We start from the raw sequence: 25,787 nt of genomic DNA, 5'->3' as shown, positions 1-25,787 counted from the left end.
TCGAGCTATTACTCAACAAACTTGGTTCAACAGCGTTCAACCATACCTGATTTTTTCGAAAACATTTAGTACATCATTGCCAAAATTGAAAACCAACACGCAAATGCACACGAAAATGCACACGCAAGCTCACTCAAAACTATCACTAAACATTTAAGCCATAATTCTATTAGCGCCATAATACTGTATTTACTATGTTCTTCCTTTACTATACATGCAGCAATACATGCATTTGATAAACTGGGGCTTTTGTCACTTTTATGTTTTAGTAGTGAAAAAATCATTTAGTAATCAATGGATGCAAAGTTTCTTTGATGTTACGTGACGTCATACTAATGCAGAAACTATATTACGTTTTGTAGATATTTCCATTTGACATATGGCACTGTATGTGAACTAATTTGAGTTCTTCATACCAAAAACACAGTTAACTGTTGTCACTGCTGCTCATATTATTATCAATGGCACTGAGATGTTGGTTTATGTCCTTCAGGTTTGTACAGAACAGTGAATTACATTTGTGATGTACAAACAAGCTCGACTATGCAAGCACTTCACCGAACTCCATTTAATATCATAGCTGCCATTGTATGTTTCTGCTCCATGCTGCACATTTTTATGTTAAATGCAAAGTACTACATAATATTTAGCTCACTGAGGGCACATTATGCTAGATTTCTATCACACACCATTTTATGCCTCATTAATAAAAGTAAATTCAAGTGTCTCAAACTGGAAATGAACCTTCGCCTCGTAGCACAACAGCCGGCTGTTACAACCATCAGGCCACAAGTGCACACATACTTTCATGTTATCACAACTAGCTCGTCGAGATGACCAACGTGAATCATGTTACGATTCATGTAGCACCATGTGCACATGCTAGTTACAAAGATTGTGTCAATTTTTATTTACTGGCCCGTGTATCACGTGCATGATGTAGTGAATTTTCATCCATTTGTTTATGACAGCCAAAGTTTAGGGAGGTGGCGTTCCACATCCCCTTATAGATCAGCTCGTATTCCCTAGCCCTGTCCTTGTAACAGCTTGAGAGAATGCTGTAATGCCATATTTATCAGCAATACAAAATATAAAAAATATGGCTTTGCAGTGGTTACTTTGACAAAGAACCAATTAATCAGAAATTGAAATCTCAACAACCAACCTAAACCCAAGTCGCCTATAGAAGCAGCACCGAGCAAAGGAAGTGTTTTGGCTTCAAGCAGCCCATGGTGCCACAGCAATACTACCGTATCTGTGGTGTGTTGAGAATACAGAACATTCTAAAAGGCTAATTATCAACTGCATCAATATTTTCACATTTCCATTAACAGCATGCATGCTATGTGCGTGTAGTAATAGGGTCTTATTGCACTTGTACCTTATACAGAACGCCACACAATACTAAGAAAAATGTGGCTACAGTGCCCATATAATTGTTACCGCAATAAAAGAGCATAGATGAAAATGTAAATGTTGTGCTGCATCTTCTGCCCAACTGTGAGGGATGTTGGCAGGCCTGCACCACTAAGTGCAAATTTCAGTGGCATATATACAACAGCTTCCACAAAGATTGTCAGCATAAACATGTGGGTGACAGATATGTAAATTGCCTTCATCTACTCAGTAATTCAAAAATAAGAAGCTTAAACATTTCTGCACATTTTGCCAAATTCATGTGAACACTGAACATGAGAACATTTGTTCAGAATTGTTTTTGCAGGGTTGGAATAAACAGCCATAAAACACATTTTCTATGCAGACAGTTGCCAAGGTGAATGAAAACCATTAGAGTTCGTATGTACTCATAAGGCTACCCGTGGCATGGCTACAGCTATGCAGTTTGCACTAACAGCATAAATACTCCCAAATTTAGGTACTTTCAAAATTCCTCCTTTGAAGCAGCATCTCATCTTGGATGCTACACATGGTTTGCTTTCTTCTATTTACCCACCTTACAAAGGCCATCATCTCCAGCACTAAAGAGGATCTGTGAGGTCTTGTCAGCAAATGCAACAGCATTAACATCTCCGTCATGGGCACGTATCTGTGGGAAAAAGACTTTTTGGGTATAAACAAGAATTTGCAGTGCTTCGTGGAGATATGGTTGTTTTTTTTGTTTTTTTCCCTCTGGAGACAGCAGAAAGAAGAACAGTGAAAGAAATGGAGCTATGTTGAGCCTATTCTAAAGATGTGACCAACTTGAATTATGTTTAACATGTAAAATGAGCAACTTTCAATGTGCTTGAATAATATCTTTATCACATGGCTAAATTTATTGTCAGTTTTAGTCCGACTACTTCGCAGAGAAGCACATGTGCAGAAGCTCTGGCCCTGCAGATTTCCCTTCACTGCCAAGAAAAGTTGTCCGCAAGTATAGCAGTTAAGTGCACTTAGTACACTGGATGCAACTTCGGTGATGCGCTGCTAAATAAGATGGAATAATAAAAAGTTCTTTGAAATTGACGGTAATAATGATGGATGGATCAGTAGGGACTGCATACACACATTTTAGGCAATGTTTCCTAAATAGTAATAACCAGTATTTAAACTTAAGTGTAAATGAAGTATATATCATTCTTTGCCAGGAGCTTTGACACAAGTGACACAAGTGACAGGGGCTGCTCAATAAAAACACTGTTTTTATTACATGACACAACTGGTGGCATGCCCCTGGCAGCCATAGCATAAACAGCTGTGGATTGAAAATAGCAGACTGGTTTCTTATGTGTAATATAGTATGTGTCAATACCTAGAAATATTCCTAATGACGAAAAATAAGGTTCGATGAAAGTACTGCCTCGGCATTCAATTTTTATTTTTCAGCTGCTTCTAAACAAAGCTACACGCTTTAACTCAATAAAGTGAGTTTTCTGAACACACTTGCGGCTGAATGCCTTCCATCACAACGTGCTCTTGTGTAACTGATTGTGATTGGAACTATACTTGCAGACAACTTGTCTTGGCAATGAACGGAAGGCTACGGAGCCAAAGTGGGCGTGTGCCACCGCCGGAAAATATAATCGCACAATTGCGCTCATGTTTTCTGTGTGAAAAATCGTAAAAAAAAACAATTTTTTCTGCAGGATGCTGTTTACAAGAAGACACAGCACACACCAAGAAGATATTCATATTTAATTTACGTTATACACAGCGATTTCAAGTCTTAGAAAATGTGAAAGCGATCGACGTTTTACGTGCACCTCGCAGTTCAATTGGTGCCGTCGTCGTTAGATGAGCGCTCATCTCCCTCTAGCTATTTCAATGACTCGCCAAAAAAACTTGGGACTAATTTCACTCACTAATGGCTGTTAAGCAGGCATAGCAGATTGCATTCTGTGTTATTATTCGAACATGGCCATCATTCGAAGTGCAAGCTAAATCCGACTACTTTGCGGAGAAGCACATGTGCAGAAGCTCTGGCCCTGCAGATTTCCCTTCATTGCCATTTGATTTGTAGTATTTAACGTACCAAAACCACCCTTGATTATGAGAGACGCCGTAGTGGAGAGCTCCGGAAATTTCGACCACCTGGGGTTCTTTAACGTGTACCCAAATCTGAGCACACGGGCCTACAACATTTCCGCCTCCATCGGAAATGCTGCCGCCGCAGCCGGGACTCGATCCCGCGACCTGCGGGTCAGCAGCCAAGTACCTTAGCCACTAGACCACCGCGGCGGGGCTCCCTTCATTGCCAAGAAAAGTTTTTCGCAAGTATAGCAGTGAAGTGCACTCACTCAAGGAGCTCACAAATTAACCACTGTGACAGGGGTACAGCGTAGCCCGGTTATAACAGAGTTTGTGGAAATCAAACATTATCGAACATTACTTTGCTATAACCACTTTTTCAATATATCCGGACTCTAAAAAAAAAGTTCAGACATCAAGCAAACCAAGAAGAGAATTTTATTTATACCCCCTGGAAAAAGTGGTTGAGGGTTCCCTGCACGCATTTCGCGAGCACACGTTTCAAAACCCTGGCCAGAACACCGTTCATCAGAGCGCAACCGTCCAGTTCCGAGCCCAAATACATACACAGTGCATCGACAGCTGCGCGAACTACTCTAGAGGTTACTGGCTGAGGTGCAGCAATGTCGTCGCCTTCGGGGTCCCATGAACTGCTATCAGCAATTGTTTCCTTTTCAGAGACAACAGTGGCAAGTTCGTCGGTGGTGAGCTCCTCAGTTGCGAGCGACAACGTCTTGATCTGAGAGAGCGAAGTCCCTATAATCCAGCCCGCTTGGGACAAGGCTTGCATTGCTAGCGGCCTCCCAAAGCTGCCCTAAGCTTGTCACAGTTGCGGCACCAGCTGCTGCAGTTTCCTCTTAGGCAGCGCTGCTTCGCTCACAAGAAACCGGCTTTTCGGAAGCAATGAAGGATCGTTTGAGACTTCACGTCCCACCAGGCTCCACTTGTGAAAAATATTGCATCACTAGTGGCACCTTCAAATCAGCCGATTCATCAGCTGCTTGGATTTTGATGAGAAGACTATTGATGACATGGCGGCGATAGTGGACGTTGAAGTTTGCGATCACTCCCTGCATCGGCTGCATCTTGACAGTTGTGTTGGAAGGCACGAAAATTACCCCGAGAGCGCTTATATGTGCATTGACATGGGTTGCACTGCAGTTGCCAAGCAGAAGCAGCACTTTTCGCTTCTTTGAGCTCATTTCTTTGTCAAAGTCAGTGAGCCACTAAGAGAAGATGTGCCCCGTCATCCATGCCTTGGTGTTAAGTGTATACGATTTTGGCATTGACAATCCCTTGGCAAAGCCCCGCGGTTTCTTATGCTTGCCGATGACTAATAGGGGCCCCTTGTCTGTGCCATCCATGTTTACGCACACCAGCCTTGTGATGCGATTCTTGCAGTTTTTTCCTCCCACGTATTTGTCAGTCTTCGCCGCGAGTTTTTGCTGGTAGTAACTGAAAAAACAGCCTCATTTCATCAGCATTGTAGACATCCCTCTCAGTGTATGTGTCAAGGATGCGGCACGTTTCACATTGAAGGAGAGCACCTTTCGTTTGGCTGTGGAAGAAGTTTACGTTCCGTGCCAATCATGCAAACAAGCCTGACAGGCTTAGGCAGGTGTCCCTAGTGGCACCATGCCGTGGAAAAAAAAAAGCAATTCACGAGTGCACCTCCTTCCCTTTTTCACCACAATGTGGCACTACAAGTGAAATTGGGCTGGCGTGGCCCGATGGGTGGCGCTAAGGCCCAAAGCGTGGGGTGGCATTCTTGTGAAGCAAGCCAGGGGATATAGTATGCAGTGTGACGAGATAAGATACCAGCAACCCTTTACCCGGCGGTCGGCCAGTCTGGCACTGAAAAAAATTAATAGGAAGAGTTCGCTTGTTTTGGCAATGGCGACCAGGTGACCGTATGATGCGGTCACCTGGTCAACAGGAAATCAATATTGCTGTTTTATAACCGCTATTTTGTTATATGTAGGTTCGCTATAAATGGGCTATCCTGTATAACATATTGTGGTCTGCTATGATTGCGAGAGCATGACTGAAATCAAATGACTAAGGTGAATGCAACAACACTAGGAGAAATGAGAAGAAGGCAAGAAAGGCAACTGCCAAGTTGAGACAACCCCTAAATCTTGACAGCTAAGGGGCAACACAGGTGGGCGATAAAGTAAAGCATTTGGAACACAGAAGAGTACAGCCTGGTGAACAGAAGCTCACCAAATAGCTAGGAAAGCTTTGTGTTCCTTTAAAACATATGACATTTAGAGTGAATGTTTGGGATGTTTCAGTTTCACATGCAGATCAGCAAACACTTACTGAAATTCAAAACTCCCAATCAATAGATGCTGTCACTCTGCTGAATTTAATAGGGGTGTACTAATGAATAAATTACTCCTATTTCCAATTTTTTTTAAACAACAATCACTTGAAACGGCACAGGGTCCTACAGTTTGTTTACTTCATTTACTTGCCAATGAAGCATTCTTTGCCACTAATAGATATATTTCATCTCCCTCTACAATTTATTCGCAATAATGTGTATGTGAATATGATTATACATTACATGAATCAGAGATTAAACCACACCTTCAGAGAAAAAACAAATGTTGACAAGTAAATTACACTACTGTAGTTGATTTTAAATGGTTACTTCGGAGGAAAGTGTCAGCCAGTGCTACAAAACATAACAGAATGATGTGAAATGGGATATACTGGTGAACTACAGTGCAAAAAACACACAAAAGAACGGAGCACAAATGACGATTATGTTATCGCTTCTCGTCATCATTTGTGTTCCATCCGTTGAGTTTTCTGTGCTGTAGTGCTCCACAGTTATGTACCAACAAGCCCAACTCGCCACTTAAATGGCATATACCTTTCTCTTGTACATATAAGATACTTTTTACTATCTAATAACACTGCACAGTGCACAATTCCAAAAGACATTAGAGCATGATCCCTCATTAAAAGAAAAGCCAAAGAAGATGCTGTAGATACTATTTAGATATTCTACCAGCTTCAACAAGATACATTGAGTGAAAAGTAAATACACTGATATCTCGATACAATGAATCTCAAGGAACCACTACAAGGGATGATGTTATGCTCTAATAAACGTGAAAAAAACAAACAAAATGTACGGAACCAGGGCACATTTATTTTAGAAAGAGCCCAGTCTATCCTAATGAGGGGCAGATGAACTCTTAAGCGCGTACATCTTTCTTACACACTGCAAAGCATCAACGTTGTATACTAATTCTTCACATTGGTTTGCGCGCACTGTTTCAATGTCACCTTCACTCTCATCACCATTTCCTGAAACTCGTATGCGTCCTCAAGAACATTACGGAACACAACGGCATTGTTCGTGCATGTCGCCTAAAGCTAGCAGACGGCAAAATTGTAACCCGGCCTATTCAACATTTGTGTTTCCTAGAAATGCGCTCGCAGCAATTCGTGGGCCGGGAGTGTTGAAAACAGTGGACATAGGGTGCAGGGACATAGGGTGCATAGGGTGCACACAGCTAGGCATCGTTTTTACAGCTGCGAGTAACTTTTCAAAATCGCAATTTGTTATTTTGAAGTGTTGTAAAGATATAAGGATGAGAAAATTTGATACGTTATTCTGAAACATTCAGTATTCTAAAATTCGTAGTATTGACATATTTTTACATTAGAGCAATGGACATTTTAGATAGGGGGACGGACATTTGAAAGGATATAGACATTTGGAAGTCATTAATTTTTAAAAAATTGTTAATCTGAGGTTCGCCATAACAAGATTTGACTGTATAATGAAGCACTGTAGGAGGACACGATAAAGCATTTTATCCGCCAAACTATGAAGCGATTTGCACTACTTTATACCGACAGCATTAAAGACTTGAAACAGGAGTTGCTCTTTCTATTAACCTGTTCCATTAACATTAGTCCTCATGTTGTTATTACAACACCACAATTACCATGCCATCATTACCACTGTGAAATTGCTGTTAAAGTGTTGCTGTTACAGGCCATCATAATGATGTTGCTGTACTAGCACCACTGTCCACATGTTGTTGTGCAAGAATTGTCATTTTTAATGACAGCTTGGGGAAATGACAGGAAGGAAGTAACTGTTGCGGTAGTAAAGACCCGTAAGAACTTAGTATTATACTGTCAAAGTTCACATATGATAAGGAGCAATTACCTAATTTAGTTCTACATGAAATTCAATTTTTCATTCATTCATTTTCATTTCATTTTTCAATTCATTTTCATTTCATTCATTCATTTCATTCATTTTCCCTTCATTTCAATTCATTCATATTCTACAGTAATTCATTTTTAATATTAACTAAAGTATATTTTACGAACTATGTGATGCAGGAAACATTTGCTGTGCCAATAGAAGTTTAAAAGTGCATTGGAATTTCTTAAATTCCTTCAAAACCTCCTTCGAAAGCATTTACCCCCTCATCTTAATACTACTTGTAATAGTGACTATAATTTTGACAAATTGCTTAAAAAATGTTTTAATTTATTCTTATCAAGTGGCTATGTTAATTTTATTGGTATCCTGCAGTGCAGTCAGATTTTAAAATTTTGTTTACAGTTAGCTGGCACACCATGTATACAATACAATTCAGGTATATGGTCAATGTGACTGTGGCCCGAACAATATCGGTACGTGTATTAACAAATCAAACCACTCACTAGATGGGCCTTGCAAATTTTTTTAACAGAGCTAAGCAATTACTAGCTCTAAGATACAGTCATAAACAACCAAGCCTAATATTTTCTGTACGCGCTCATGGTTTGATTCAAAAGGCTACATGTAGAGTCCCTCTACAAGGCAATGAGAATGTGTTGTAAAATCAGCACGCTTCATACCCTCAGAGAACGGTGGTGAACCTCTCTGTCATATACATAGAGGCACGAGTCATTTGCTCTGAAAAAAAAAAACAAAAAACAAATCAGCAATAGACAATAGAGGAATGCAAAACCACACATTCAGCACATAATGAAGAGTGTTTGCTATGGCCTAGATTACACTTTGTTTATATTTTTTTTTGTATGCAGATGTTCAACTATATTTGAGTGTGCCCTATCTACACATGCAAAATGCAAATATTTTGGGGAAAGAGGTGGTTATTTCCCCAAATCAATTCCCTGGCTACACCACTGACCTTCCCGAAGTGTGTTTTTCCATCCCTTACAGTCAACTAACTAGAAAAGTGGGAGAGAAGGGCAACTCACCAAATTTCGCATTCAACCACACATCAATAAAAAATATTTTGTGGTGCGGACAGTTGTACCATGATGTTCTCAGTTATACACAATCCGTACTGCATGTGCAAGATATTCGAGGGTATGGCTTTGAATAGCCATATACCTTAACCACTCTCAATGGATCTATTCCAGGTGCTGTAAAGCCATTCAGATTGCCAAATATCTAGAATAGATTGCAGCATACCTGCCAACTCTCCCGATTTTCCCGTAAAATGTACGAATCTTGCCTGAAATTTACGAAAAATACTTCATTTCTGAAAAAAAAAATAATGAAGTTAGTAAAAAAGCATGGCCTCCGCAATTGTCTACAGCGCGTTGCCGTAGCTGGTCATGGAGGCCACAAAAACGGCGTTGTGCTATATTCCACCACCAGGAGGACAACAGGATAACACCATATGTATTGGTGTTATCATCACATACTTTCGAAGTCTTCCGCATTGTCCGGGAGACTCCCGGATTGCAACCGTTTCTTCCATGTGTAGGGTTGCCATGAAAATCTCCCAAAAATCGAAATGTGTGTGCGAGCTCTGGCCGCATCGACGAAAATGCAGGTCAGTCCCTTCCAGGTTTTTTGTGAGCCCATTGCATTATAAACGGATTTGAGAGGCATTCATCTAAATTTACAGTAGAGTCTCACTGATGCGAAACCGCGACAGATACGAATTCGTGAAATTCCCCAGCCAAATTTCATGTGTCCATTCGGCCAAAAATCGAATGTTTCGAACACTTTTCTTAATCGCGGCATGTGATATGAACTTTAGTACCTAAACCGTCGAACGAAGGCCGATCAAGAGCAGCGTGCCCGAAGCTTGAAAAGTACGCATGCGACCAGCACACGCACTGTCTTGTACAGTGATTGTGATTGTCATTGCCACAACCGTGTGGTCGAAACCGCAGTCATTCGACACAATCATGTATGGCGACGATGTTACTGACAGAATTCCTAAAGTGTGCACGCAGCCAACGTTCGACCAGTCAAAGCAACTCTGCTTCCCGCAAAATCTGTGGAGAAAATGGCAGCAGTTGCGACCATAGATAGCATAAAACAACTTAGTTTTGAAGGCACATGGATTGAAAACAAAACTACCATTTGACACCAACCGCCGCGCACAAAACTGCTGTCACGGCGATGCGATAGCATTCTACGAGCTCCGAGGGCACGTGGCTGACCCAACGGTAGGATGAAAGGTGGTAAAGATGTAAAAAAGGCTAGAAGCTTTTTGCCATTCCTGTCCAAAGAATCTAGCAGCAAGTAAAGCCAAAGCTTTGACCCGCGCTTTCGCGGCAGCCAGCTGCGCCGTCCCGTCTGTTGACGTGTGTCCCAGGAAGAAATATGCGGGTTGTTTTGACGAAAATATACCGTATTTACTCGAATGTAACGAGAGTTTTTTTCAAAATTTCTCTGAAGTGATTTGGGGGTCCACGTTATAATCGAAGCACCTCAAATCGAGTCTTGGCGGTACCACCCCACTAGTACCTTAAAATGGCTCAGACAAACCTAGCGATCTTTCAACCTTGTGCTGGCAACATATGCACGCTGGCAAAATCGAATCCAATCCAATCCTATTGTTTGGGACATGCACATGGCTACTTGTTTTGCAGGCAGTTCATTTCCTTTGTGCTTCCGCGACATCGACTCGAACAAATGGCAGTGCAACAAGTTCAGTACGAAGCCCGCATTAAGAGAAGTGCAATACTGATGGCTGAGGAAATCGGGAACTCAGCCGCGGCTCGACGACTATATGTGGCGGAATCTACTATCCGTGGGTGGAGGCTCTAGCGTGAAGCGCTCTTCAAGAGCGAGCCAGGTCGAAAAGGCTTCCATATATCTCGTTGTGGCCGTCACACAGAACTCGAAAAAAAAAGTGACGGAGTGTGTGATTGAGCAGCGAAATCGCCTATTGGGGGGGGGGGGGGGGTTAATGTTGAGCTGATTCAGTGGAAAGCCTGAGACGTAGCTCGAGAGATGGGAACCTTGCGGGATAACTTTAAGGCTTCACGTGGATGGGCACAAAAGTTCATGCAAGAAATGCATTTTCCCTCTGGCGAACAACGTCGATAAAACAGAAGCTACCAGCAGATTGTAAAGCGAAGCTAGTGGAGTTTCAGTGCTATGTGCTCGATCTGCGCCGCCTGTCGCAAATGTCGTTGGGGCACATTGGCAACCCGGATCAGACTCCCGTTTTCTTGGCGATGCCTATGTCAAGGACTGTCAGCGAAACAGGTGCCCCCCAATTTTGCATAAGGACAACAGGCAATGAGAAGACTCAGCTAACTGTAATGCTAGCCTGCTTGGCGAATGGGCGCAAGTTGCCGCCATACATCATTTTCCGGTGCAAAACCATCCCGAAAGAGCTGCTCCCCAGGGATGTGATTGTCCACTGCCAAGAAAAAGGTTGGATGGACACTCCGGTTATGCTTGACTGGATTAAGACTGTATGGTGCTGACGGCCAGGCGCGCTCCACCCTAGTTCTCGACTCATTTCATGGTCACCTGACGCCCGAAGTGAAGAAGCTAATGCGGGAAACTCAGACGCAGCTCGCCGTTATTCCCGGAGGTATGAAATCTGTGCTGCAGCCATAGACGTCTGCCTGAACAAACCATTTGAGGATAGAATGCGGCAGCTCTACAGTAAATGGATGCGAGATCGGGCTTTGACACCTACGTGTAGAATAAAGCAACCTAGCACCGCGAAGATTGCCGAGTGGGTGTGCACAACTTGATACGGCCTGACGCACAACATGATAGTTCGCATGTTTAAAAAGTGCTACATATCGAACTATATGGATAACACGGAGGAGGACCTCGTCTAGGAGGAAGAAAGTGACAAAGGGGGCTCAACCAAAGAGGGCAACGAAAGCGACGAATGAAGAAAAATCACTTCATATTTAGAAACTGGGATGTCTTTGCCACTACCATGTGCAGAAAATAAAGGTACTTCCCCCCTCCCCTTTACTCGCATTACATTCGTGTTTTTTTTTTTTTTTGCACCAAAAAGTCACCTCTTTGGTTACAATGGTGGTCGCGTTACATTAGAGTACGGCATTTTGCTAGTTGTTTTAATTACGCGAAATTTTGGCCGGGAGCATTCGCGCTGCCCCTTTTAGACTCTCACATTAGTGGAAAACCATACCCTTGTTTGTAAGGCCACTCAAAGCCATTACAAAACCACAGTGCCAATGTTTGCCCTTGCAAACCCCTCAGTGTTTTTCGCGATGTTTTCGCTTTTTGTTTTCTTTTGGTGCCAAAAATGGGGGGAAATAATGGGGGAATTATCGCCGCAAAATGTGATTATGCTTGTCGCTAAAGGCAAATCTATCACAGCTATGAATTTAAAATAAAGTCAAAAAGTTGGTAATTCCCTCCCCGCTCGGGGGTTTTACGAATTTCTCTGTAGCCAGGTTGGCAGGTATGTTGCAGCCATGATGAGTGACGGGGCTTGTGCAGATGCATAATGCTTTCAGATGAAAAGATCTGCCCCAAAACGCCACTTCTTTCAGAATGAAAGTGAACTTTCGAGATTTACTTATTAACAGAATGTGCTAAAAAAAAAGCTGCTCACCCTCCAAGAATGTCTTTTCCATCAGAAGAAAACTGCATGGAGAAGATGCAAAACCTTCTGTCCTCAGGGCATAGTGGCAGTGCCTCATGGACCTGATGGTCTCCAAAAACGTTGCACAGGTGGACTATCAAATATGAAACAGCAGGTGGATTGTAAGCACCACAGCAATGTCTCACCTGTTGGCTATTAAGCAACATGTCAGTACCATCAAGGTCAAGAAACCTTTAAAAAATATTGCACACACAGATACACATGAGGTATAGAGGAAAAAAAATGAATAAAACATCACTCAGGTAAGGCTTCAATGCGATTTCATGTAAATAATGCTCACAAACTTAAGCTTGCACGAATATTGGAATACTTCATATGTTCAAACAAATATCACAGTATTCAAGTTCGCTTCAATGCGAATTTAAATGAAAATTTTCAAGTATTCGTAATGAATGAATAGGTGTATACTAATCTGCGTGTAATCCTTGTAAAGGTTGTTTCACTGCAGTGGAGACGTGCTAAGCCACAATAGCAACTAGTTAAACATATATTATTTCGCATACAACTTTCTGTTAAGGTTGCTTCACTGCAGTAAACAGTGCTAAGCCCTGAAAGCACCTGGTTATTAGAAATCCCCACTGCCGCCACACTCCACTTCAAGGTTACATGGGCATATCACCCTCACATTGTTTCATCCTTATTGACATTTAAAAGCTTATTATACTGGCTTTTATGCTCCAAGTATAGTAAATATTAAAAGCTAACATACTTTACACGTTATAACTTGAATTCTACCAAAAGTCAAATCCTGGTACTATTTAAAGTTGTTTCCATCTCCTTTCAATCGAAAGAAATGGCATTTGCACAAGCCTTGCTTCAATTTAAAAAATATATGTATTGTATAGAATAATTAGCTTATGACAAATATGTCCATTTTTTCTTATACAGTCAAACCTCCTTAGTGTGTACCCGCTTTAAGCATACTAACGGATAAAATATAGTTGCGACGAATCCCCGACCAAGTTTCATAGACTAATGCATTCGCGGACCGCTTCAGTCGTAGTGTTGGGCCTATGCCTTCTGGTTACTGCGTACTAACTGTGTACCGCGATAACATTTCGAGTGACAAAATTTTACTGCTCTGCTGAACTTGCAGATGCCACAATGTGCCGTAAACGGTTATCTGTCATGTTGGTAAGTCTGGAGATCAGCCAATAAGTTATTACGAGTTTCGTGCGATTGCGGCGATGACGCTGCGAGTAACTATCGGGTGGAAAAACGAAGGTGTGGTGGCGACCACCGACAAACACGCCAATATGACTTATCGCCAGCGAAATGTCTTATCACAACAAGCATCTACGGTTATCTCCTCTGGCAAGTGTGTGGCGTAGCATCACTTTAGGCCTACTGCACGCTTTTCGTGGGCAACTACCTGAACGCGCTGGGACGCTACCGCTTCGTTTTGCGGGACCATGTTTAAGCGCGCACCGCTTCACAGAAATCCAAGCAGCTCGCTGTCACAAAGTTTAGCGTTGTGGATCACGGGCACCGAGAAACCTTCCTGTATTATGCCAACACGCGCACCGTACAGCGGGCATAGCGCTGTTGTTACCATGCTGCACACTTTTGTTTAGTGACAGCTGAAATTCGCCTCCGTCCGGTGCCAGGACTGCTAGAGCATCGCGGAGAACACATTGCTTGCAGAAAGTTCTTCGGCGCCGCGTTAACACAGCAGGCTACTCGCCAAATCTGTGCAGCAAGCGGATCAGCAGTCACGGTGTGCCCAGAGTGAGCGAAGCGCTGCATGCAACTAGCCATGCAGTAAACGATTTGGCTCTCTGCGACTGTACCCCGTTTTAAAAAAGAAAACTGCGTCAGTTTTTGCTTAGAAGCAGACCACAGAACAACTGTATCATGGACAGCCGATTGTGTCCATTCTTGTTGTTTCCTTCCTCCATGGTTCTGTCGCTGTACCACGCTGCATATCTCGGATCTCGCTGTGGTTTTGAAATGCTCCTCGGCGTCTCGATCGCGTGCTATCGGGCGGTTCTTCGAGAGTCAAAATTTTCTGTATCTTGACAAAAAGAAAGAAATGACTTTGTGGTAAAAGAAAGAAATGGCTTTGCGGTGGGCACTTTAGGCAATATTTCCCGAAGAACTGCGTTTCTACTTTTGTAAGCGGCGATGGCGCCTGTCAGGGGATGCAAATTTGTAGCTGGTGGTTAATGCGTAGTATGTTTAGTGCGTAGTTATGCCGCCGTCTCCGGCAGGTACGTATTAAGAGGGTTTCACTGTAACATGTGATATATAGTATTAGAATTCGATTCGAATTCATTTGACAAAAATCATTATTTGCTTTGAACCTAAAATCCACTATTTGCACAAGCCTACACAGAATCATTCATTTCATGAAAATTAAATGTTGAATTAATAACAACATATTGAGTATTTGAGTACAAAAATATCAGGTTCAACAAAACACTAGTCTTGCAGAGACCATATAAACAGTGTACACAGAAAGATTTGTCACTAATTTGGTTCAAAACAGCCTATAGCCTTCACACAAAACAAAGCAGAAACATACTAGGTAATTTCCTGAACACATATTCAGATTTCTGGAAGCAGTAAGTTTTCAAGATTTTTCACATTCTGTCACTGGCTCCAACTGGAACGCAACCTAATGCCCCTTGAGCAATCTACCAGGCGTGACGACATATCATAAATAATCTAAGACATTGTAGTGACCTGGCGTGACGACCTCAAGGTGGCGTCAAAAATTTGCTTCTTGTTTTTCTTTTGGCCTGTTTTTTTGACATTTTAGAAGGGGAATTCAGTAATTAAGTAATTAGCCCACGTGGCCAAAATAAAAAAAGAGAGATCCATAACATCGCACTGATATTTAGGTGTTTGAAACTGAGCCTAGACACTTTTAGAATATTGAGTCAGGAATTCTGAAATTAACCACCATAGAGTTCTTGAAGAATAGTTCAGTGGTCTAACTTGATTAGGTGTTTCTTTACGCACAGCATGCCCCAAAGGAAGATGTTAGTATTGCAGTGTTGATAATGTATTCTGTAGCACAGTTTGACTGTCCTTCCCCACCTCTCTCTCTCTCGATCACACACACAAATACACAGTTAAAAAAAGTGTTCAAAAATGCTGAAAGATCACGGAAATAGTATTATTAGTTCACTGCCTTCACAATTGTACCTTTTTTGTAGTGACAGACATCTTAAGATGACAAGCTACATTGATAACGGCAATATCTATAATGATTAAATTAATTTTTCAATCAGAAAAAAAAGGCCATTTAGTCAAGTAAGGCAATTGAAGTCCCCTTCCGCTGTGAAATTAATAAAAAGTATGGCTGTGTGAATATCAAAATTTTGGTTGCAAAGCGAATTTGAGTGTTGAAGTGAGAGTGCAAACTGAATTGAAATTTTTTCAAGTATTTCTAAAATATTTTTGGAATACTTCGAAGCTAAATTGCACAAAAAAAATTGGAGAGGATTCCTAAGCATATTCTCATAAGATAGCAACACGAAAGTGCTGCTTCTGGCTATGCAACTGGTGGGGTGATGTTTCATACATGTCTTATTAAGAGTAAGGAAATGCAGAGGGCACATTTTATTTCTACACATAATTCGGTGCAACCGAAGTGTTGCCAACAAAACTTTACATGTGAAAGATTCTACTTCTTCAGCCTCTCCTCCTCTTTCAACTTCTGTGAAAGCCGAACTGGTAGACAGACAAGGATCTACTCTTTTAGAGCTTAAAGTTTCAAATCTGCCTCACAGACGTCAATATATGAAAACATCTGAAATTTGGATGCTAAAAACCTTCAGCATCTAATTTTTCGGACTTTCTGCACAAACTTCAGGTTGAAAATAGCCTTAGTTGGGCCCCCACCTCGGTGGCATCTATCATCACCATGTCTTTTAAATCCCTACATTTGCTACCATGGCCGAGCTTTAAAGGCAGTTCTGCCGCAATATGATTGTGATGGGGTGAAGCATATTGAAAATTGAAGAGGCCACTGCCAATAGAAGGATGACTGCATATTTGTTTTTGGGAAGTTCAAATAGTAGAATTCTGGTGCGAACCAAATTGAATAGCAAGCACTATTATGAAATTATTCTAAATTCTCAATATTTGCACACCCCTAACAAAACCTATAATTTCTGCCGTATAAGGTAATCCAACTCATTTCTCTGATGAATTCGAAACCGCAACGCTGAAAACCACCCATACCACCAGAAAGAGAGAGCGTAGTTATATCAACCATCAATCCACTTCCCTTCATGGCTGTATGGGCTGTGCCTGCCACTTGAGTATGCATGGCACACATAGGTTAACGAATGCAGAACCAATACCACGCAATCATTGACAAAAACAGTGAAGCCATTTTGGTTGTCTGTTATATGATACGGCAGTTGCACTCTTTGATGTTGGTTTTCTGAGTGAATTTGGAAAAACTTCATCCCTTTGTGAAAATTGCCACAGGCTGCTTTCTGGAAGTTTTAGAGGCATAGTGCTCTCCACAGAAAGGGCTACGCTTCTTCAATTGAGCCTGGCCGCGTGCACCTAATTAAAAAGTTAATTTTTGTAATTTTTATAACTAATGGTGCAAGTAATATCTCTTGTCATATTAAGATGTCTCCCACCACAGAGAAAGTAATGACGAGGACTGCAAGCAAATATCTGATTTCCATAACGGTATGAAAATTTTGAGTGTGTGTGTTTATGCATATTACATACACAGTGGGATTAAAAGTCGTTGCACACTTACGATATTCTGACCAGCTTGAATACACGAAGCTGTAACCATCAGGACTGAAAGAAGATTGAAAAATGTGCAATGTTTAAACTGACTGTGCAATATAAAGATCTAGCATAAAAACAACACTTGTATAAATGTGATTTATGTTATCTTCAAGTGGATTTACTTTTATTTAAATAACCACATGGCAATCTCTTCAAACAAGCAGAATTGGGAGAGAGTCGATTTTTTCGACATAATACTTTGAATCTAGTTACAGAACTTTGGTTTTCAGTGTTTTTTTTTTTTTTCCAATACAGTCGAGCTCGCTTATAACGAACCTGAGCGCGATGCAGCATCTGTTTGCTGTATCCTTAGGTTTGTAGTAAATGAAACACAGCTTTTAAAGAAAGTTGCGAGTGAAAACACAAACTTTTTTTGCCCCCAAATGTTCGTGATGCACGTGTTTCGAATAGCAGAAGCGATAAGGGTGGTCTCGAGTTCATTTAAAACGACAGGGTGCTCGTTTGCCGAGGCCCGTGGCATAAGCTGCATGACGCACTGGCTTCAAAGTTTCGTCGTTCTCGCAATCCGATTCCTCCAAAACGCTCTCGCCATGTACTTCATTCACAATGCCTTAATCCGTGCACGGTTCCGCAGTGTGGGCATCATCATCGGCGGTAATTAAACCATCGCAACAGATGTCCCACCCGCTCTCCCAGACTGGAGTCGGCGACGCGCTGCAATAAATCGCCGACGCAATGGTCCTGTCCGGAAGCTTCAGGCTCGGCATCAGGCCCGACATTGACGAAGTCGGCCTCGCGAAAACAGTGTCGCGCGCATGTAGCCGTCACCGTCACCCACGAAATATTCACCATCTCCACAGCTGAATACCGGGACGCCTGAAGCGGCAAGTTGGCTGCCAGGTGGTCAAAGGCTATGAGCAAGCGCTCCGCAACGCGGCACCTAACACCCGGATTACGCTCCAGCTAAGCAGTGACACTTCCGACGTTTTGTTGAGCGGCAGAAAAAAAAAAGCGTGCTAGTCCTCCCGTCTGCCATCCTGATCACACACGCACACCAAGAGCGAGCAAGACGCGCACACACGACACACATGCCAGAACGCGTGGAACAGCTCTGGGCCCGTTTCCAGTCAGAAAACGAAACTAATTCGAGCCAGCGTGGCGGGCATCACGGAGTGGTGGAGACGGGCGAAGGGGTTGTGATCAAGAGAAGAGAGCAGACTTGCGAGAAAAGGGCAAGGAGTTGCGATAAAGAAAGGGGAGGATTCGGTGGGAGGGCGAGCTTGAAAACCATAACACACAGGAAGGAGGCAGGTTAGATAGCTTGCTTTTACTCGCACGTAGAAAAACTTGGAAAGAGTGCATGGCAGCCTGAATCAATGCGCGCGCGGCGGTGTTCAAAGGTTCGGCGGCCGTGGTCAAAAAATGGTTTTGTTGCGCCGGCGGGTTTGCGTGGCCTCACGAACTTCGATATTTCGCGATTCGTTCCGCATAAATTAACAGCGGGGGAACAAAGGACAGAGGGGCGCATAACAAAAAGCGGTCGGGGAGAGCGGGAACTAGAGGGGCACGGAGGCAGGGTCAGCGTTTAACAATAAGATGGTATGGGCACCTCGCCGATGCCTGATCGGTGGTCGAAATTTGTTTCCCGGGAAGTCGGCAGACCGCTGACTCCATTCGCTGTAACCGATCAGCGGCGTTCGGAGAGGTAAGTTGTAAGTGCAATTTTGTATCATTGAACCAATGTATATTTTCACGGTCACGCGGATATTGTTCGTTTTAGGTGAAAGTTCATTTTAAGTGGGGCCGTTATATGAGGGCTCCACTATACCATGAGATAGTACAATTTTGAAGTCATGACATAACAAGCAATATAAACACAAGAAAAATGCAGTACCTCCACATAAACAGATTAGCGTTCTCGAGCAACAAGTGTACAACTGTTCCCAAGCAAAATGCTCTCACAATCAAGAAAATGTTCAAAAGGCTATTAGGACATGCCACTACATCGTTGCAAATATGAAGCAAATTGTTGACTCACTAGCAGATCTCCTTGGCAATCTTTTGCCTGAAGTAGTCAGCAATTGATAACTACAGAATGCCTTCGAACAAAGACAGCTAGATGAGGATCCCAACTAAAGTATTTTGGTTTCACTTAATTTTTCACAACAAAATCCTAAGGGAGGCCATAGCCATGGCCAAAATTTTCAATTCCTAGATTGATTTTCATGAAACTTCCCAAGTTAATATTTATCTGTGTGCTGGTTTCAAAAATGCAATTATTTTTTAGTATGATGCATAGTTTTAAAGTACAAAATATTTTATGTGCTTAGTAACATGACAATTTGGATGAGTTGGTGATGCATTGTGAACCACAGTGCAACACTGAGACGAGTACAATAAGAAGAAAGGACACGTGTGTGTCCTATCATCTTTGTCTCAGTCTTGCACTGTGGTTAACCACTACTGATTCATGTGCATTTCAGTGAGCAAGTTTTTCCTGAGCTTGGAGAGTTACAAAGCACATGAGCCTATCACAATAATTTGGAATGAAAACTCTGTGTAGTACAACAAAAAAATGAATATTCTAGATCCAGTAGAACAGAAGTTCTGATATGTGAAACATTCGTGAATGAAATCTCAGCTTGACATTAAGTCACTCAGAAATGTTCAACATTATACCCTAACTTTAGTTCAAATTGGAAAACCATACATCTATCTTAGTTGTGCTGCACAATTCACTTTGTAACTCTGTTAAAGAGAAATCTCACTCCCCAAAAGGCACAAAATAACTGCATATTTGCAGTCAGCACACAGATATCATCATAAGCTCGGCAAGTTTCGTTGAACCAATCAGGATATTTTAACACTACCAACGCCAGACGTCACGATTGTGGTTCCTGCGGCTAGACATTTCCACGTACAAAAGGCCAGATCTGCAGACAGTGCAAGAAGCAGCTGTAACCTACCTAACAGCCATGTCGAGAATACTCCAACCGACATCTCGAGCAGACACAGATTTCAGCAGCTTGAAATCATCCTGGCTTGTGTCATAGATGCGTATCACACAGTCTGCACAACGTGAAAAGATCATGAAGCACAGAATAACCTCTGTAAACATTGGTAAAAGCAATAAATGGAAAGGAAGTATTAGTCATGGAATAATGGCACAACAGCTGAAGATAATAATAGATCGAGATGCACAAGACAATTCTCTATTAGGCATATTTTACTTTAACGCTTCCACCCAGGCCCTAGGAATATTTACACATATAAACTGGCATGTGTGCAACATGCGCGCGCACACACACACACACGTATAGTATAAATCACTTGTAATGCAAGGCGCTATAACCAAAACAGCCTCTAACGAAGGCTGCACATGCACGAAACACACTGAGCATGCAACACCTCGCATGTCTGAGAATTAAAGCATGCGATGCACGTGCTTAGAATCATTTCAATTTTCCAATGTTAAAATAATCTAACATCCGAAGAACTACGTTGCGAATGAAATGAATGCGAAAGGCGGGAAGGGGGGGGGGGGGGGGGAGAGGTTTAACAAAAAAAAGTACCATCGCGGAATATCACCTACTCGTCAGACCACCTCCATAATTTGCACTACACAAAAAACATGTCATTAATTTCCGAAGTTTCACGCGCTGAAAGACACTGATCGTTCGATCTCCGCAGGCACGTCCCCAATTTCAAGGCATCGCAATCAAATCGTGAACCACTATTACATTGTTACAAGTGCCACCCTCATTTTCATTAATTATATGTATCCCTTCCCTTCAACTACAGCCACCACAAAGAGTTTCGTTCATTACATATCAAACCACAACTTAGATTGCACGCAATCACTACCAAAATGCAACAGATGCTAATTAGGCCCTGCCTGCCGTTCAGATTATTGTTAAAGACGAAGAAAGTGCTTAACAGCGCAAATGACAGGAGGAGTTATATGTTAAGCACTTTCTTCATCTACCATGCAGCACCAACCAGCCCAATCAAGTACTTTGTTACAGAATATTGCGGATTATTCAAGACATGAAAATCGCCAGTCAAAAAGATCTCACTAAAGCACTGAACCAAGAACAGCGTATGTGATCTGAAATATGCTTTCGCAGCCGGGAGATAAAGGACAGAAAAATGATTTAATTGATATGTGGGGTTTAACGTCCCAATACCATCATATGATAATGAGAGACGCCGTAGTGGAGGGCTCTGAAAATTTTGACCACCTGGGGTTCTTTATCATCATCAGCATCATCAGCCTGACTACGTCCACTGCAGGACAAAGGCCTCTCCCATTTTCCGTCAGTTAACCCAGTCCTGTGCTAGCTGCTGCCAATTTATACCCGCAAACTACTTACATCTGCCCACCTAAACTTCTGTCTCCCCCTAACCCGCTTGCCTTCGCTGGGAATCCAGTTAGTTACCCTTATTGACCAGCGGTCATCCTGTCTACGCACTACATGCCCGGCCCATGCCCATTTTCTCTTCTTGATTTCAACTATGATATCCTTAACCCCCGTTTGTTCCTTAATCCACTCTGCTCTCTTCTTGTCTCTTAAGGTTACACCTACCATTTTTCTTTCCATTGCTCGCTGCGTCGTCCTCAATTTAAGCTGAACCCTCTTTGTAAGTCTCCAGGTTTCTGCTCTGTAGCTCAGTACCGGCAAGATACAGCTGTTATATACCTTCCTCTTGAGGGATAGTGGCAATCTACCTGTCATAATTTGAGAGTGCTTGCGAAATGTGCTCCACCCCATTCTTATTCTTCTAGTTACTTCAATCTCGTGGTTTGGCTCCGCGGTTATTACCTGCCCTAAGTAGACAGTCTTTTACAACTTGAAGTGCACTATTACCTATCTCGAAGCGCTGCTCTTTTCTGAGGTTGTTGTATATTACTTTCGTTTTCTGCAGATTAATTTTAAGACCCACCTTTCTGCTCTCCTTGTCTAACTCTGTAATCATGAGTTGCAATTCGTCCCATGAGTTACTCAGCAATGCAATGTCAACGGCAAAGCGCAGGTTACTAAGGTACTCTCCATGAACTCTTATCCCTAATTGTTCCCATTCTAGGCTTCTGAAAACCACCTGTAAGCAAGCGGTAAATGGCATTGGGGAGATTGTGTCCCCCTGCCTTACACCCTTCTCGATTGGTATTCTGTTGCTTTCTTTATGAAGCACTATGGTAGCAGTTGATCCCCTGTAGATTTCTTCCAGGATGTTTATATATACTTCATCGATGCCCTGATTCTGCAGTGTCTGCATGACGGCTGATATTTCTACTGAATCAGACGCCTTCTCGTAATCTACGAAGGCTATGTATAGTGGTATAGTGGTTATATTCTGAGCATTTCTCTATTACCCGATTGATAGTATGAAAGTGGTCGATTGTTGAGTAGCCTGTTCAAAATCCTGCTTGCTCCTTTGGTTGATTGAATTCTAATGTTTTCTTTACTCTGTTAGCAATTACCTTTGTAAATAGTTTGTATACTACAGAGAGCAAGCTGATCGGCCTGTAATTCTTCAAGTCCTTGTCATCTCCTTTCTTATGTATTAAGATGATGTTAGCGTTCTTCCAAGACTCTGGTACTCTACCCGTCAGGAGACATCTCGTAAACAGGGTGGCTAGTTTTTCTAACACAATCTGTCCTCCATCTTTCAGCATATCTGATGTTACCTGATCCTCACCAGGAGCTTTGCTTCTTTGCATGCTCTCCAAAGCTTTTCTGACTTCTTCTATCATTACTGGTGGGGTGTCATCTGGGTTACTGCTACTTCTTATAGTACTAAAGTCATGGTTATCCTGGCTACTGTACAGATCTCTGTAAAATTCCTCCGCGATTTTAAGTATCCTATCCATATTGGTAGTTATTTTGCCTTCTTTGTCCCTCAGTGGATACATCCGATTTTTGCCTATTCCAAGTTTCCTCTTCACTGCTTTGACGCTTCCTCCGTTTTTCAGAGCGTGCTCAATTCTCTCCATGTTACACCTTCTCGCATCGCATACCTTACGCCTATTAATCAACTTTGAAAGCTCTGCCAGTTCCATTTTGTCTGCTGTACTTGAGACTTTCATTATTTGACGCTTCTTAATGAGATTTTTCGTTTCCTGGGAAAGCTTGCCAGAGTCTTGTCTAACTACCCTGCCTCCAACTTTCACTGCACACTCCATAATGATACTTGTCAGATTATCATTCATTGTATCTACGCTAAGGTTGGTTTCCTCACTAAGAGCCGAGTACCTGTTATGAAGCGAGACTCTGAATTCCTGTACTTTCCCTCTCAGTGCTATGTCATTGATTGGCTTCTTGCGTATCAGTTTCTGTCGTTCCTTCTTCAAGTCTAGGCGAATTCGAGACCGTACCATTCTATGGTCACTGCATCTTACCTTGCCAGCCACTTCCACATCCTGCACGATGCCTGGGTGTGCACTCATTATAAAGTCTATTTCATTCTTATTTTCGCCATTAGGGCTCCTCCATGTCCACTTACGGTTTCCTGGTTTTCGGTAGAAAGTATTCAAGATCCGTAAATTATTGCGTTCTGCGAATTCTACTAGTAGCTCTCCTCTGGCGTTTCTAGTACCGATGCCATAGTCTCCTACTGCCTGGTCTCCAGCCTGCTTCTTCCCTACCTTTCTATTAAAGTCTCCCATCAGTATAGTATAATGTGTTTTTACCTTATTCATTGCTGATTCCACGTCCTCATAGAAGCTTTCAACTGAAGCGTCATCATGGCTGGATGTAGGTGCGTAAGTCTGTACCACCTTCACCTAGTATCTTTTATTCAGTTTAATTACGATACCTACGACCCTTTCATTAATGCTATAGTATTCCTCTATGTTGCCAGCTATGTTTCTGTGAATTAGGAACCCCACTCCCAGTTCTCTTCTGTCAGCCAAGCCCCTATAGCAAAGGACGTGCCCATTCTGTAGCACCGTATAAGCCTAATCTGTCCTCCTAACCTCACTGAGCCCTATTATATCCCATTTAACACCTTCTAGCTCCTCGAATAGTAGAGCTAGACTTCCCGCACTAGATAAGGTTCTAGCGTTAAACGTTGCCAAGTTCAGGTTCCAATGGCGGCCTGTTCGGATCCAGAGATTCTTAGCACCCTCTGCTGCGTTGCAGATCTCACATGCATACGTCAAATAACTCACGAGGTTCTTTAACGTGCACCTAAATATGAGCACACGGGCCTACTGAATTTCTGCAGCCGGGATTCGATCCCGCAACCTGTGGGTCAGGAGCCGGCTACCTTAGCCACTAGACCGTCGGCGGCGGAGCCAAAGGACAACAAAAGCTTATGTAAGACTGCACTCTGGTAGCGAAAGCGAAAGCTCGTGCATAACGTCGTAAAACTTAAATTTAAGGACAAGGTAGCAAACACAATCTGTAGCAAGCTTCATAGGCGGAGACTACGGGGGGGGCTGGAGGGCTCGGGCCCTCTCCAGACGGATTCATGTGGGGCAGAGCACCCCCTGGCATCGGCCTGAAATATTTTTAAGAGGTTGTCTTCGGTTCCAGTCAATTTGCAACAGTGTATTGGCTGCCCTTATGGCAGCTACTTCAGAAGGCCCTATTTGTGTCGGCTTCTCTTTTGGTTCAGGCTTTTAAAATTTGGAAGATGGGCCAGTGAAAACTCAAACTTTTGATGGAAAATGGCCCTCAAACATATTTGAGGGTGCATAGTATATGTTGTGCTGATGTACGATTGAAGCGACTGCTCAGCAACAGGTTTTCACAAAACAAAAATGCTTCCGAGAATACAAAGCATCCTCAATACAGCTAGTTAGTGAGTGCTTTCGCACAAACTTTCTTTCCAATACAAAAAGTTTAATTTCTTTGTTGTCTACAAATTGGTACTATACTGTATTCGACATGCTTGACCCTGAAAGTGCCGAGAAAAGATAGTACATAATTTTTATTTCTGAACAAAGGGTTTACTACCAGTTCACTCACTGAAGAGCAACTCAAGTACTAATCTACAACTTTTGGCAGAAACTTCATAACTGTAGCTTTGCAAAAGTTGTGGTAGCTGCAAATTACATTTCCTATCTCCTGAACATTATTTTGATGATCTTAAATTCAATCCACTGGCACAGCTAAAGGTACCTGTGATAGCGTTAGACCACTCTGTCCTATCTGGTCCATGTTGTAATAAAGTAAGTAAAGCATGCTAATAAATGTTAGGCAGGCACCACTCATTGTGCGAATCAATTTTATGGGAAGGAGCTAGCAAGCTCCTTCCCATAAAATTGATTCGCACAATGAGTGGTGTCGAAATTTTCGGCATTCAGCGCAGCGAAATTTTCGAAATTTTCGCATTCAGCGCCAAGTGTTAACAAGGTGCATTGGCATATTAATGCTAATTAAAAAATAACTCTGCACTTTCCTATTTGAGATATTCATAATATTTCGCGTTACTGACACCTAAGAGGATAGACTTCTATTTTAAATTCTGTACCTTGAAAGTTGGAATATATATATATATATATATATATATATATATATATAATTTTTTCTCTTTCTCTCTCTCTCACACACACACACACACACACAAAGCTGAGCCCACATATAACGGCCCCACTCACTACGAACTTCCGCTTGAAACGAACGATACTCACGTGACCATGGAAATGTACATTCCAATGGCACAAAGACGCACTTACAACGAACCTCTCTGAGCGCC

At 42.3% G+C, this 25,787-nt stretch overlaps 1 protein-coding gene across 4 annotated transcripts in view; it reads right to left on the bottom strand.

Moving 5' to 3' along the window:
* The window catches only part of LOC119176292 (DDB1- and CUL4-associated factor 11), an 86,310-nt gene that overhangs the window by 34,422 nt on the left and 26,101 nt on the right, over positions 1-25,787 (bottom strand). For all 4 annotated transcript variants that reach the window (XM_037427500.2, XM_037427501.2, XM_037427502.2 and 1 more), the window contains exons 7-11: positions 20,051-20,153; positions 17,089-17,132; positions 12,309-12,432; positions 8,347-8,404; positions 1,955-2,047 (exon numbers count right to left, since the gene is read on the bottom strand). In XM_037427500.2, the coding sequence (XP_037283397.1) occupies positions 1,955-2,047; positions 8,347-8,404; positions 12,309-12,432; positions 17,089-17,132; positions 20,051-20,153 (422 nt within the window). The remainder of the gene's footprint in view (positions 1-1,954; positions 2,048-8,346; positions 8,405-12,308; positions 12,433-17,088; positions 17,133-20,050; positions 20,154-25,787) is intronic.

Source organism: Rhipicephalus microplus, chromosome X (assembly GCF_043290135.1).
Source record: "Rhipicephalus microplus isolate Deutch F79 chromosome X, USDA_Rmic, whole genome shotgun sequence".
NCBI lineage: Eukaryota > Metazoa > Arthropoda > Arachnida > Ixodida > Ixodidae > Rhipicephalus > Rhipicephalus microplus.
The sequence above is the reverse complement of the archived record's forward strand: the minus strand, read 5'-3'. Positions and strand labels throughout refer to the sequence as shown.